At 44.0% G+C, this 15,440-nt stretch overlaps 1 protein-coding gene across 2 annotated transcripts in view; it reads left to right on the forward strand.

Moving 5' to 3' along the window:
• The window catches only part of LOC139663372 (matrix metalloproteinase-16-like), a 67,230-nt gene that overhangs the window by 14,635 nt on the left and 37,155 nt on the right, over positions 1-15,440 (forward strand). Inside the window, exons 1-4 of one of the 2 annotated variants that reach the window (XM_071542022.1) lie at positions 59-88; positions 850-998; positions 3,417-3,539; positions 9,884-10,188. In XM_071542022.1, the coding sequence (XP_071398123.1) occupies positions 59-88; positions 850-998; positions 3,417-3,539; positions 9,884-10,188 (607 nt within the window). Of the gene's footprint in view, positions 1-58; positions 89-849; positions 999-3,416; positions 3,540-9,883; positions 10,189-15,440 lie in introns of those variants that run through there. The other variant, XM_071542021.1, reaches the window with a different exon arrangement.

The following is a 15,440-nucleotide window of genomic DNA, read 5'->3' on the forward strand; positions in this document are numbered from 1 at the left end:
TTATAGGGACATTGAAAGCTCTATTACACCAGAGTACTTCCCTGACAAGCCAAATGACATGATAACAGATGACATTCTGTACTATAAAGTCACGTAGACATTTCTCTCTTTCTACTTGTGCCTTATTCCTTAGCAAAAAAGAGTCTTGGAATCTGTTAGAAGTGTCTTTTTCGTACTTTTTGACAATCAAAGTGCCTCTTTCTCTTCAGGATCCATAGCTCCAAGAAGGTTGTCTCTCGGTAGCTGGGTTTCCCATCTAAGTATTTTTATGCAAATTGTGATGGATTGAATTAGAATGGCTGAATGGAAACAGCAAATTTTGACAAAATGTCCTCAATATTGCAAAAATGTCTTTATGCTTGCTTGAGGCAGGAAGGTTTTTTGTCAGTAAAACAATGATGCGCTAAATAACAATGGAAACTCCTTTGTTGAATAAATAATCATGCAGTGTAAAGACATTTACACTGGTGGATGTGTTTTCTGGCTTAGCTACATTCTGCGTACTTCAACCCAGCTGATGGAAATGCATCTTTGCATTTTATTTTTTTGCGACATTTCAGACGTTTGATTAAAGTTCACTTTACAATTGGACAGGAACTACTGTCTTATTTCCTTGAACATTGCTACTTAAAACCTGGCTCTGGTTTGTTTGGAATCAGATTGAAATACTTTCCCAGCCAGTCCAGGGATTCAAACTGGTGACCTTTCTGCCACCTCCTGCTTGTTTCTCTAACCTGCTAGCTGGCATCACTCCTCATGTGTTTGACCTCTTTTCATTGAGGCTAACCTCTGAACTTGAAACTGTTCACTGTGTAACCCTTCCCTCTCTCTCCTTGTCTTGGTCCATAGGCATGGCTCCAGAGGTATGGCTACCTCCCTCCTACAGACCCCAGAATGTCGGTGCTGCGCTCCACCCGGGTCATGCAGTCCGCTATCGCTGCCATGCAGCGCCGCTACGGCCTCAATGTCACCGGCTCCCTGGACCACAACACTATAGAGTGAGTTACAGCATATGATATGGGAATCTGATCAATGTATTTGAGAAGAGAGGTATAAATGCAAAGAAGCAGCGATGAAATATTGTAGTCAACTAGAAGTTTTCACAATGCTTGCTTTAACTCACTGGAATAAATGATCATGCTCTGTATTTGCTTGTATGCTAATATGTGTTAAAGATGAATTCATAGAACAAAACATATTACTTTGGAAACATGGTTAGAAGATTTCACTAAACACAGACTTGTGGCAAAGTAGCATTTCCCACCAAAACCTCCAATCCCTCTTACATTGACTATATTTATGGGGTGTGGAGCAAAGACCGATGACTGACAAGATATTATTATTTGGTCAATGTGATAAATTGTCGAACATAAATCTCCAAAACGTCAGCATAGAGTGAAGCTGCCCCTGAATGCTCCCCCTGATGTGATTTTGTTAGATATGGCATCCAAATAGATTTGTGGCAATTTTTGCTTGATCTTTGTTCTCCAAAAACTACAAGATGAAATTTGGACTCACTCAGGCTAAGACAGTGAACTACCTTTCACTGACCATGTACAGGACGAACGAACAAACAAACATATAGGGGTACAACAAACAGTAAACAAGGAAGGAAAGGTTTTATTGTGTTTCATTGTGAAGATTCAGAATGAGAATGTGGTGTAGACGTTTACAAAATGGGTGACAAACAGCCTCCCATTCGCTCCCTGTTTGGCATTCCGGAGGCGAGCACAGTCATTTTGCCAGACACAAAGTTGCCCTGACATGGATTAAGTGGGGCGTTTTAATTTGATCAAAGGGGCCTTTTACAGACAGTACACCTCCGTTGTCAGATCAAAGGCTGCAAAATGCCACAGTATTAATACTCGGTGGAAGAGAGGGTAGAACAGGGACAGCGTTTGTCTCCTCCTCATTCAATCAGTCAAACCTGATCACACCAGCCACAAGCAGACAAGGATAGCATGGGGTTTTAGAGGAATGAAAAGAACTTGCTTTTCTTCTGACTGTAAAATTACATTGGTGTTTGTTGTGCACACTCAGGGATATAGTGGGGTTTCCTCACCTTTTTATTTGCAGAATAGATTTTACCCAGCTTATCAGGCTGACATAAATCTTTATGAGGTAAATTAATAATATACATCATAGTAAGTAGCATCAAACAGATGTAGGTCACATGAGGATAGGGTAATCAATGAATTAGCACTACATCGCTGTGCACACTAACCATGTGTTCACACGGCTACCAACTCCACAAACCAGTCCCAGGGAGTGCAATCTTTTCCCACAACTACAGAAACATCAATTGTCAGTGCAAAATATTTGGCTACAGTTCAACTTGCCAATCACATGCCAGCAATGCTATATATCCCCACTAACACTGCAGCACCACTGGTGCTACAAATAGCAATCAGCTCAAATTGGCCATTGGACTGTAACATGGCATTGTAACAGAGTAACAGCTGACTGACCACTGGGCTGAGGCAAAATTACATGTGATAAGCTAACAGTGTGCCTTTTTCTTCTATTTCCTTCTGCTTCTGTATGTTGAAGTAGCGATAACACGATAAGGTGAGGCAACGTCTTATGAAGTATGTCTTGTGTGTATATGTGCACGTGCATGTGTGTACTTGTGTGTGTGTATGTTATGGATGTTCTGAGCGATTGGTGTTTAGACTACGAAGCAGCCTTAACTCCCCCGTGGTGCATTCACACATCAACAGTTCCGAGTTTTGTTCTCTGAATATCTTCGCCATCTCCTGCCTATCCTTTCTCCCATAAGAATAGCTAATACATACAAATGCTTGCTATGAATCATTCGGCACACACCGGTAAAGTCTGCCACGGTTGATAAAAGGGAAGAGCTGCACTGCACATCAGAATTGGTTTCTATTCATCGTGTTATCAGTGTACATCACTTTATGAATAATGTGCTACTGATGTTAGCTATAGCAGATGGATGTTCCTTGGCTGCAGTCTTGTATCAAACAAGCTAAATCAGGCAGGGTGGAAAAATGACTTTTATTATCCTCCTAAATTCCTCCTCCTCAATCTAATACCATTAACCTTGAACCAATGGCCTGTCTTAGCCAGAAAGATTACACAAAGATTACACAATCCTACATCTATCCTGCATTATAACTGCATTGCATTGAAACCACCAGTATAAGCATGTTTACGTGACAGTTATACAGTTGAACCAAATTGGTATAACGTCAACAAAACCTGTATCTTTTTAATAAATGATTCTAAACTTTCTTACGACTGCAAAGCAAACAAAATCAATATTTTACAACCCATTCACCTATGGAGCGGAGCCACAGTGCAGCTGTTGCGCAGTAAGCAAGGAAGTAAATAATGATCAGACCTGCCTGTCCTGTTCAGTGTTGACCAGTGGCCTTCTCTCCTCTGTCCTCCAGCTGGATGAAGAAGCCCAGATGTGGGGTTCCTGACCAGTTAGGGGGCGCGTCCAAATTCAGCGTCAGGAAACGGCGGTACGCCCTCACGGGACAGAAGTGGCAACACAAACATATCACATACAGGTGGGTGGCATGGCAAAAAGAAGATTTGAATGTATTTTTTCCCAGCAGGGTTGCTTTTATCTTTATTTTTCAGTCAATTTTATTAGTTTCACACAGGAGTCATAATATCATTTCATAACAGTGCAATGTTTTGCTCCCGTTCCCCAATCCCCACATCTGTCCCTACATACATAGAAAATCCCAGCAGCAAACACTGACTCTCCCCATCAAGGGGGCTTTTGTCAAGGTGTGGAAACATCCTGTGAACAACATTATCTCGCATCTGGATGAGAATATCCTGGCAGCCACTAAGCAATATGTGACATCTGCACACACACAGACAGACACAGACATACACACACACACGGATGCGTGTGCACACAAACAGAGCTCCAGGACATAACCAGCAGCGTTGCCGTTTTCATTAAGAATCGCATTCCTCGCAGACAGAAAGAGACAGAACAGCCCGCTGCCGTCGTCTTCATCTATCTCTCACACGTTTCTCATCCCCCTTCTCTCCCTTTCCCTTCCCTTCATCAGCCCTTTCATCATCCTCCCTCGATGCGTCCGCCTATTTCTGTGTCTCAGTCTATCCTGACCCCGTGGAGATCGTTAATAACTTTCAGCCAAGCGACAGCCAAGCCGCACAACACATACAGCAAAAAAAAAAAAAAAAAAAAAAAAAACCCAGACCCAGAGACATCATGTTCTTCAAACCTTGCACAGCGGAAGAAACAGCTTCATCCCGACGGAACATGTAACAAAAATGGGAAAAAAGTGTACCAGCACCTTATATTCACCAAAGATCCCGTCCCCAACTTCATAATTCACAAGCACATCCTCTGACATCCAGCTACATAAATAATAATATATAGGACAACGTGCTGCGGTTACACAATATTTCTCTGTTGACTGAGCGAGGTTACTGGCCCAGATTCCATAATATTTTATCTATACTATACTGTCGCTTGCCCCCAGCCCCATGTTTCATGGGATAATCCTTAAGAACTGGGCTTGTTTTTCTATATTCTGCCTTCTGCCTTGAGGATACATGTATAAAGCGGTATTACAGAGAAGCTGAATATAATCTGGTGGATCAGTGACCCTGAATTGGGACTGTACTGCATATCACTGACGTCAGCTGAAAAGCTCATCTCCGAAAAGTTCAACTGTTCAGAAAATGAAGACATCTTTCTTTTTTTTAAAATAGCATGCTTGGAATTGGTTTCACGAGCGCTAGTTTCATGAAACTTGGTAAACCGATAACGGACTGGATCAACCTTCAAATCGAGTACAAACGTTAAACTTGCATGAGGTGCCACCGCGACGGCGGCGATACGGAAGCAAGAAAACGAGCAGGCTCGGTGAAAAGAGGAGTAGAGAAGTGGATGGGTGAAAAGGAGGAGGGAGGAAAAGCGAGGAGCGGAGGGAAGGTGGTGGAGGAGAAGCAGCTGCGGAGAGAAAGAGATGAGAGGGGCGGAGAGGAGGAAACCCCAGTGGAAAGCGGAGGGTGCTCTCTGACAGATTAGGGTTATGTAATAGGATGGGAGCGTTTTGAGCGTGTGTGTGTTCATGTGCGTGCATATGTGTACGTGTGCGTGTGTGTGTGTGTGTGTGTTCATATGTACATGTGTGCCTGGCCTCCAGTCAGCCGTCAGATGTGCCTGCAGCTGCTTCTTTTATCTCAGATCAGTGCAATGGAGGCAGTTTGAAAAAATATCACACTATGGTCTAAAGACATTCATAATCTCCTTAAAGGTTTGATGTGTAGCTTTTTAACATCAATAAATCATTACCACATTAATTCTGATACAGTATTATAATTACAGAAAAACGAACAAGACTTAGCTGAGATGATTGGCAGTCTCTACCAGAATCTGCACTGCGTTTTACTTTATGTGCACCGGCAGGAAATCTGCTGGGTTACTTGCCTGCTGTCCAGCCCCCATGAATCGCAGTCTTTAGCACTTTTTGAATTTGCATGGCGATTCATTGGGGTCTGGACACAAGCCTGTTCACCGTCAGTTAATTCGGACAGATACTGTCCAACATACCTGATCAGATGGTGGATGTAGGCGGGACAAACCTACTTATGACGCCATTACAGAGCGCGACAACTACCAAAACGGCAGCGCCAGTAAAGGAATTGGATGATAGCAAGCTGGATTTAGCGATTTAAAAAAGGTAATGGCATCGATGAATTACAACAGGAAAAATCAACATGTCTAAAGGCTTTCTTAAGAAGTCAGGGGTAGTAGGTTTGTCCCGCCTACATCGACCATCCAATCAGGAATGTCGCACAGAATCTTTCCGAACTAACTGCCAATGGATAGGCTTGCGGCCAGACCCCTATGGGAAATGTGGTCTTTTTGAGAAACACAAAACGCTACATGTAGCACCTTTAAGGTTATGCACAGTTGAAGTGCAAACAATTGCAAGTATAAGGATCTGTAACTGTATCTATTCTTCTGCAAAGGGTGTTGGCACTGGGGCGTCCTGGTGGCTCAGTGTGCTAGCATGTAACCGTGACGTCCATCTTGGGGTCTTTGTCGCGTGTCGTCCCCCTCTCTCTTCCCCCAAAAGACCTTCCCGTCTCTGTCTACTTTCAACTATCTAATAAAAGCAAAAGTGGCCAAAAACATCTTTTAGAAAAAGAGGGTTGGCATTTGGAATGTAAAATAAATGCATATCCTCCAGGCATATGCTATTTTCCATGTAGCCCCATGCTAGCTGTGGGGAGGCACTAATTAGCTTGGGCTTCCCGACTGTTCTCCCTGCATGGAGGTACCATTATAGCACATGAGTTGCATCCGGAATCATTATCACCACACAACATGCAGTTTAATATCCAATATGGCTTTAAAGTAGGCTACGATTCATTCATTTGTCTTCTCCCTGCACATGTTTCTCTATATATCTTGCTCTAAAAATAGGACACACACAGTGACTTGGGTAATGGAATCAAAGGAAAATGCCTTTCAAGCCAAATATTCTTGTTTCTTCCTTTTATTCCTCAAGTGGAGTGGTCACAGCTGTTGGTTAAGGCCATTCATTGTAACCCCAGACAGGAAAGGACAAGGACACGTATTCACAGAGAACATTGGAGGTGCTACGATTTTTCCTCTCTGTTTTACTCTCGGAGAAAACGTTTGTACTTTCGCAGACATATGACCCTCTCTAGGTCAGCCGATACCGGTTTAAAAGAAGCATTTCCTGAGCTCGCTTGTGTTTATCGCGCTTGTACTTTATGCATCTCTATCTGCTCTACATAAGCACTCCGAGAGACAAAAGGGTCATTTGGTGTCGCCTCCGTAAGTGGCCTCAATCAGACAGAGATAGAGTTCACTTACTCAACAGCCGGCCATCTCACTCACGCTAACGCCACTTCAAGACGTTCAAGATTGTGGCTGTCATGTAAGGGTACAGACAATCCTTGAGATGTTGCGAGCGTTTTTCCCCTGCACTCAGGACAATGGAGGACGCACAGAATCTTTTATTCATCACAATTCATATCACTTACGACAAATCTAATCACAGACAACAACAAGCCATCAAAATGTGCCTGTCATTGCCCTCAACTCGATTATGACAGGATGCCAACGACCGATCGGTTCCCTGGTGTGACATTGTTGTATTTTGAGCAAGCTGTGGCAAGAAGATTTGGGCTTGGCAAAGAGGGTTTGAATGTTATCACCGGCCTTCTAAACTCTATGTCCATCACACATGTACAGATAGTGGGATGAAAGACTTTTCGTCTGCTCGCCACAATAGGGCCTGATTTGAGGGCAACGGACAGAGAGCTTGGTCTAAATGGTCTACTGATGGCACAAGACGGTCTCAAAAAATGTGTGAAATGTGAATCTTTTCCCCTATGAAAAGATTATGTGACAGCAACAGGAATCTGACATGCCATTTTCAAGTTCATGTTCATGTTCATCATGTGAAAAGTTAAGTTTAGGCAAGTAACTCAACTTTTGTTAAGGTTAAGGGTATTGCTCATGATTAAATTAGAGAAACTTTCGCCGAAAATTAAAACTTCACTAAAAAATTATTTGCATGAGTTGACAACTGAAGCCAAGGCAAATGTTTACGCCCTGACCTCCACACCCTTACTTTCCACTGTGCTATTTCACTGTCAAACTACTGCCCGCTTGTAGTCATATTGCCTCCATGTAATCCTTTCGTGGTGAGGGGAAATGTATTTATCTCACTTTTTGTGCATGGAGCACGCCATTTGCATTTTAAGACATTTGCATTTTAAGTGCTCGATTCATGAAATTTCATGAGGCCAGGCTGGATGACAGCATAGGGAGACTATACAGTGTTTAAAGCAATGTGTTACTTAAAATCAGCCACTGTGGTCAGGAAGCAGGTATTCCAATGTAGGTTTTCAATAGAGCTTCTAATGTCTTCATTTTGATTTTAGAGCCTTAACCCTCAGAACTTCAAGCTGATATTTGTGGTAATGAAAGTATTAGGATAGAGCTGGTGCATGGATGGATGGATGGATGGATGGACGAATGGGATACTGATTCCATAGAGCCACCTCGCCAGTCATTAACGATGGATCGAATGAGAGATGATTGGAGGATGGGAGACAGTGGGAGCTCAGTCAAAACAAATCCACATCTTTGCTATAGTGGTAGTCGACTGTTAGAAGCAGAGTGTGGAAAGAGGAGATAAAAACAAAGCAATCAGCGGTTCACCATGAGCAGTTAGAACATTTTAAATGACCGTCGGTTATTCAGTAGGACTCAATTTATATTTCATAGCTACCCTTTAATAGTCATGCTATAATCTGAGTTTACATCCAGTTTTAATATGCAGTATATAAATGTTCTATATTCTTGTAGCACCCTACCCACTATGGGGAAGAAGACGGAGACGAGCAATAGTCAAAGACAAAAGAAACTGTGATGATAGTTATTCCCATTATAGAAGATGACAGGCTGACAGCGAAAGAGAGACGCTCTGAAGGAAGACAAACGAACGAGCAAACAAAAGAGAGTAGGTGACAGAAAGAGTGGGCAAACGAATCGGGGCGAGCGAGGGGAAAAAAGGGAATTCTCGAAACGACTCGAAGCGCACCTGAGAAGAAGATGAACTGCCGCACGCTCGAGTTATTTAATAGCGAACACATCGGCCGTGAAAGACGGTGAAAGGAATCGTCGCATCGCATTTAGGCTGCGGACTTCATTCACGCGCCGCCCTTACACATGCTGTATCAACAGAACATCAGACCAGGCCGCTTTCTGTCCAACTCACACGCCGCACCGCCAGCATTACACCACATGCAGTAGTCCGTGTTCACAATACAAGTGTCTGAGTTAGACGAGGCAAACTTTACTTATCTGTCCATCCCGGGAGTGAAACCAAATTTTGCTGGAGTGCGACACAGATATTTTCTGACTGAATAAAGCGGAGAGAGGTTTTCCTGATTGCCCAAGCCAGACTGGGGCTCTCGGCAGGCAGTGGGCTGTTGATAATCCTTAATTAGAAAATAAATTCCGGAGGCAGGAAATTGTCCCGTCCTCTCCACACCTGCAGCAACTCAAAGCCGGCAGGGGAGGACTCAGCTGTTTTCCTCTCACAAATCGCTCCATTTAGCTCTCTGTTGGTGAACAGGATAAGCGTGAAATGCCAGCGTGCGGGGAGTTTTTTTTTTTTTTTTTTGGCATAGTGCGATCATGTAGATTGACATGCTGCAGTATTCTCCTCTCTCAGCCTTTTCTCATACACTTGTCTTGACAGGAGTCATACTAAGCCGGCTCTTTTTGGCTGTGTTGTTTACTATCCCACCATATCTCCCGCCTCAGAGGAGATAGAGGCTACTTACTTGATTAGAATCTCTTCTTTCGCTTCTCCTCTTTGTGGACATCCATCAGAATAGAGCTACTCTTTGATGCGTTAGTTTTACCTAAGGCTGGGGGAACACTGGGGGATTATCAGGCGGATTTAAGATAGAGTCTTCCATCCTGACAGTGGAAGGAGAAATCCCAATCAGGGCCCAATGTTGGGCAAAAATGATCTGGTAGTATGAGGTGTTTACATATTGATCCTTAACTGCACCAATCGACTCCGAGACTGATCTGAGCTGCCCATAATGTCAAACATGCTTGATATTTATGACACTGAGGGACATGAACAAGTCCTGTAGTGTGTTGGGATCACAGATTTATTCATAGATTTAGATTCAGACCAAGAGCAGAGACCATCAATAGCCAACGAGAGCCAAGTTTACAGCATTTACAGTCTTTCGGCTGGAGATTTGAGGTCCTGATGTCAGCGACCTATCCGGAGATAACCTCAGCTAAGTGTGTGATACCCAGCCTAACTCTTGCTCCCCTTCTCCGGTGTCTCTACAGCATAAAGAACGTGACGCCCAAGGTGGGCGCCGAGGAGACCCACGACGCCATCCGGCGGGCCTTCGACGTCTGGCAAAACGTGACGCCGCTGCGCTTCGAGGCCGTGCCCTACAGCGAGCTGGAGAGGACCAAGAAGGACGTGGACATCACCATCATCTTCGCCTCGGGCTTCCACGGCGACAGCTCGCCCTTCGACGGCGAGGGCGGCTTCCTGGCCCACGCCTACTTCCCGGGTCCAGGGATAGGAGGCGACACGCACTTTGACTCGGACGAGCCGTGGACGCTGGGCAACCCCAACCATGACGGTAAGCCTGGCTCAGTGCATTCTTGAGATGTTAGCACGGTGGTTCACATAATGTTGTTTGTTGGGCATTTTACTCTCATTTCAAAGGTTATGTTACCACCCAACACTGATACAGAACATTGTACAGGGTTTCCACTGGTCATTTCTGGAAAATCATGGAATTTTGAGAGGTGTATTCCAGACAGGGCAAGTCAGCAAATTTGATGAATCCTCCGGGAAAGCCAAGAGAACATCATTTTTTTTTTTTTTACAAATGGGTCACTTAACAGCAATATAGCAGAGTGTATTTTACAAATTGTTTCACACTTCATTGAGTTAGATGGTGGTTTTCAGCTGTTTCCCAGCAAGCCCATCTGTAGTGGGAACCAGATTGTTTAGCCCTTTATAAAAACAACAACATTAACAAACTAGGAAGGAATTTTAGATCATGGAAGCGCTCCAATGGAAAGTCATGGAAAAGTCATGGAATTTTACATCAGGGCCGCAGCCTGCCACATCTAGATCTCCTCTAATCGAACCACGTACATTTCATGCATTGGTAGAAAGACTGCTGTTAGGAAACTATGGTAGAACGAGCACACATTTTGATAAAAGGAGGAACTGTGATGCTTGCTGGATAACGGCAGTGCTGGTCATCGTACCATAAATTTCTGGTGTGGCGTGGTGCGATCTAAGGCTAGATTGATCTGTCGAGGCTTGCTCAAGCCTCTTTCTCGGAAAAACATCCAAGCGTGCGAACACCCCCCCCCCCCCTTCCCCCTATCCCAACCCCAACCTCTTGCCCTAGCTGTGTACTTGCCCTCGGAGCTTGACGGCTTGTCAGGGTGTGTGTAAGCCTTTAGCAGGGGCCGTATGTCATCCTATTGTGCGTGTTGCATGTTGAGCAGCTGTGTTGGTGTTTAGTGTTGTGTGTGTGTGTGTAGGGGGGGGGGGGGGTCCAACAGATCTCTACTTTCCTGTGTGTGTGTGTTTTTTTTCTGTGTGTGTGTGTGAGTCACCGGCAGCCAGTGGCCAGTCGGCTAAGCTCCCAAGTCGACCTCTGAACCCTTCGCTGCCTTCGCCGCTGTCATCTGTGATGAAACAGCCCGGTAACAACAGAGAGAAGATGGAGAAAGAGATGGGAGAAAAAGAGAGAGTGAGAGATAGAAAGGAGAGAAGATGGAAAAAGTGAGAAAACGGGAGTCAGGTAGAAGTAAATCTGGATGAAAGTGAGAAAAATCAAGGCAAATGAGTGTCAGTTAAAGGGATACTTGGTTAATTTTCTCGAGCTGAACCTTGTGGCAGCGGGACAAAACATTTCTAAATGTGTCTTTCAGTTTCTATAAAGCTTCTTTAAGTGTTGTTAGCATTCCTCACTGAAATCAAAGGGCATGGCTCACAGCCAGCATACGATTAGTTGTGCAGAGGTGCATAGCTTGAGAGAGAGATGATGTTAGTAACCCCCTCATCTTTATTTGTGTCTTCCTTTGAGACCGAGCACTCCTCATTGCATTCCTCATTGAAACCAAGGGGCGAGCTTGCCCTGTGGTCTGTAGAAACTGAAGCAGAGTCATGACGAGACGGTGACTCAGTCCTGATGAAGAGGAGCGGCGACAGAGATGACTGCGGAAGAGGCGAGGAGACGCTTTCAAGAAATAAGGGCCCAAATGAGAGAAGAGGGGGAGAGCGGGAGAGAGAGTGGAGTTACTGGCAGTACGGCAACAGAGATAACAGGGAGAGAACACAGAGAGAGCGAGGATAAGAGAGAATGGCAGAGTATCTCTAGACAAATATTGGAGGTTCAAGAGCTCACAAGAGAGAGAGACAGAGGGAGAGGGAAAGGCTGTGAAAGCAGCATAGCGCGAAGTAAAGAAAACATTTGAAGAGGAGAGGAGAGCAGAGGAGATGAGTGGGAGAGAGCAGAGCTGTTGAGCACTACGCGTCGGAAATAGAAGTGAGGAGCTGGTGCTGTCGAAGACTGAATTTAAAGCAGGAGCGGAGGGGCTTTCGGAGGCTTAGATAACTGCTAACGTTATGAACGCCTATATTTAAGGCTTTTGAGAGAGCGCCGTCTGATCAAACTGACAAGAATCACTCTGTAGGTTGAATAGTACGATGGAAGTCATAACAGTAACCTCAACGAAACTGTTTGACGCTCCTTCTGCCGCTTTTTCCAGCGCTGCACACATGACACACTGACACACACACACACACATACGCGCATATATGCACTCGCCATGTGCACACATACGCCTTCCTCCCTGCTGTCAAGGCTAGGAGGAAGGAGAAGCAGCTGTCATTGAAGGCAATGATTCACCCCCCCCCCAACACACACACACACACACACACTCTCTACCCCTCAATGCAATATTAATACGGCCCTGCTACTGCTATGAAAACATCCCATTATGCATGCAGTCCTATTACACACTCTCCAGCCGACTTCCTTGCTGAATACGAACACGCATTGGCTGAATCCTGCCTGTGAGCCGTGGCAGGGGTTCGAATGATATGAGATTGTGAAGTCCGATACAGATACTTATATTTTTAGATTTTTAGATATTTTGTGCTGATATTGAGTATCTTTAAATTTGACCGTTTCCATGCCAGTAAATCAAAAAAAAAAGAATTTTATTCCGAGGCAACATTTAGACCATGGGACACTAAAACTGAACCCCAATATGATACTATTACAGCTAGTATTACTGTTACTACTACTGATAATAATGATGAAACATATTGATGCATACTTGTGTGGATCAGCAAGTGTTTGGATGGTAAAATATGTAGCAAAGGACCCTAGACCTTGTATGCCTAGACATGCCTATTGGCCATTTGGGATTCCGCTCGGCCGATAATTAGACATCCCAGCTCCCACACATGCAGATCCAAGGTTAAATCCACTTAGTTACATCTTGTTTCTGTCAGATGAAAGTCTCACATCTCCCCAAAAATAAACTTTGCACAAAAATATGCATCTTAACAGGCCGTCTAATCTAGATGGTGTCTTAAAATCTTATTTTATCATCTCTCTCTCTCATATGTTTTTAGTTCTCTTCCTCTCGCTTTTCCCTTTCACTCCTTCAGTCATCTTTCTCACTTGTCTTTCTCGCTTTCTCTCTCTCTCTTTCTCCTCTCTCGCCTTTTGACGGTTACACATCCACACACACACACACACACACACACATGGAAACAGGAGATGAGCTCCTGTCCGGTAAGCTGCCGGTGCCTGTCATATCTAATCCCTTACACTGTTGCCGGGGACGATCAGTAGTCACGGCGACCGTTGCCAGCATCCTCGCCGCCGTCGCACCGTAGATGTTATTGTTGTTGTTGTTTCGGATGATGACGTCACTGACACACACTGAAGCATTAATCCCTGTCTGCATGGAGATAAACACTTGCATACACGTGTATAAGCACTCCCATACACTTCCTCACACACACACACGTGCACATACTCTATTTTGTCTGCATCTTCACTCACACTGCAACTCAGGCATTTGAGGATAGGGGATTACTCCAAAGTTACATAGACATTCAGTGGAATACCCATTTTTAGCACACACAGCAGAATATCATACTTATGAGGATCAGCTTATGGCAATTTAAGAGAGATTTGGTAACATGGCAGCCATTGTCTACATGTCTGTGATTTGACACTGTTATCACATACAAGACACTGTGATGCCTGCAAGATCAAACACACACACACACACACACTACAAAATGCGCTACTTAACAGTCAGTCTCATAATCTCATGTTTCATGTTTCTCAGGCTTAAAATCTTATTTTTCTTACAATGTGAAAATGCTGCCACTGGGCTGAGATAAGTCCACTTGTCTCCAACACAGTTTCACTTGTTAAGCCAGAGTTAGTATCTTGGAGCAAGACAGAATATGTAAGATCACACCACTAGTATCAAGAAATTGGCATTTGATTTAAGGAAATTATTGCAACAGGTTGATGTACATTGTAAACAAGTAAAACTATCTCACCCCAGTGGCAGAGACTTTTCAGTTCTTTTAAGAAAAACAAGATTTTAAGACTCAATCACTATATGAAGACATAGGGACGCTTCCTTCAGTGGCTTTGTTTACATGCACAGTAGCGATGGGACGATATATCGAAATTCAATATATCGCAATACAAAAATGTGACAATCCGTATAGTGGGGTAAAAAAATTAAACGAGATATTAGCTCCATTTTATTCTGCTGTAGTAATCACAAATGAGACGGCTTGTCCATCACAATTTCACAAGCTCTCCATTGAAATTATATTACTTGCACTTTGTAATGACATTTTTAAGTTGTTGTTTACATTCTAGCAAGCTAATGCCATCGCTAGAAAGATAGTGGAATTGGTAGCTTTTTGATGGGACTGACATGTATGGGGAAGATCTCTCTGAAAGTTGTAGCAACTAAATCATGTCTTGCAGGCATTTGCATACAGTCATTCACGTTGCTTTGTTTTTGCAACACCTGTAATCTTGTTTTGACAGTAAAGCAGGGACTCTCCCTGCCTATAGCAGCATTGTAATACATACATTTATGACAGAGAATGATAAGCAAACTCAAGGGAAGTGAATCTCCCTTGCAGCCTCAGTCAATCCCAGTGTTATTTTGCCTTTTCACACTAAGAGGAACTCTCCTTGATGCTGCGTGCTGTAGTGTGTGTTATGATTCATTTTGGTTGTGAGCGGCCTCCATGATCACACCACCAAGACACTCACACACACACACACACACACAGAACAAAGCCTAGCCCCAGAACCTTGCATGTAGAGTATATCATGTCCGGAAATAGGTCAGATGCATCAGTGAGTGAAGTGTGTTTGACAGTGAGATTTGGAGGAAGCTTAAATCCTCATTTATGGACAGCGAGAGAGGGATTTAGCCTTCTCCTCCCTCCTCACGTTCTTTCTCTCCGTCTCTGTCCTCACATGGCCTGTATCAGTCTTTTGTGCTATTTTAGAAGAACGGGGTCACACTCGACAGCAAGGATATGAAGCAATATTTATTCCAAGACGGATTCTAAGATTAGAGGGCCGCTTCCGTCTTACATAAGGTGTTTGTGGGTTACAGGTGAAGCCTTGAACTAATCAATATGGGCAAAACACATTGATCAGCATGGTCCAAGCCCTGTGGCCCGCCTACGATTCCTAAATCTTCATCTCTACCATTTCATCTCATTCCCTCTCTTTCCTCTCTTTTCCCACCCCATTCCCATCGCCCATCTCCCTGTCCTTCCTATTCTCTCTATCTGAACTCC

The sequence above is a fragment of the Centroberyx affinis genome, unplaced genomic scaffold (assembly GCF_046629955.1).
Source record: "Centroberyx affinis isolate AG114_WGS23_722 - 3 ecotype Tasmania unplaced genomic scaffold, CSIRO-AGI_Caff_v1 ptg003994l_1, whole genome shotgun sequence".
Lineage (NCBI taxonomy): Eukaryota > Metazoa > Chordata > Actinopteri > Beryciformes > Berycidae > Centroberyx > Centroberyx affinis.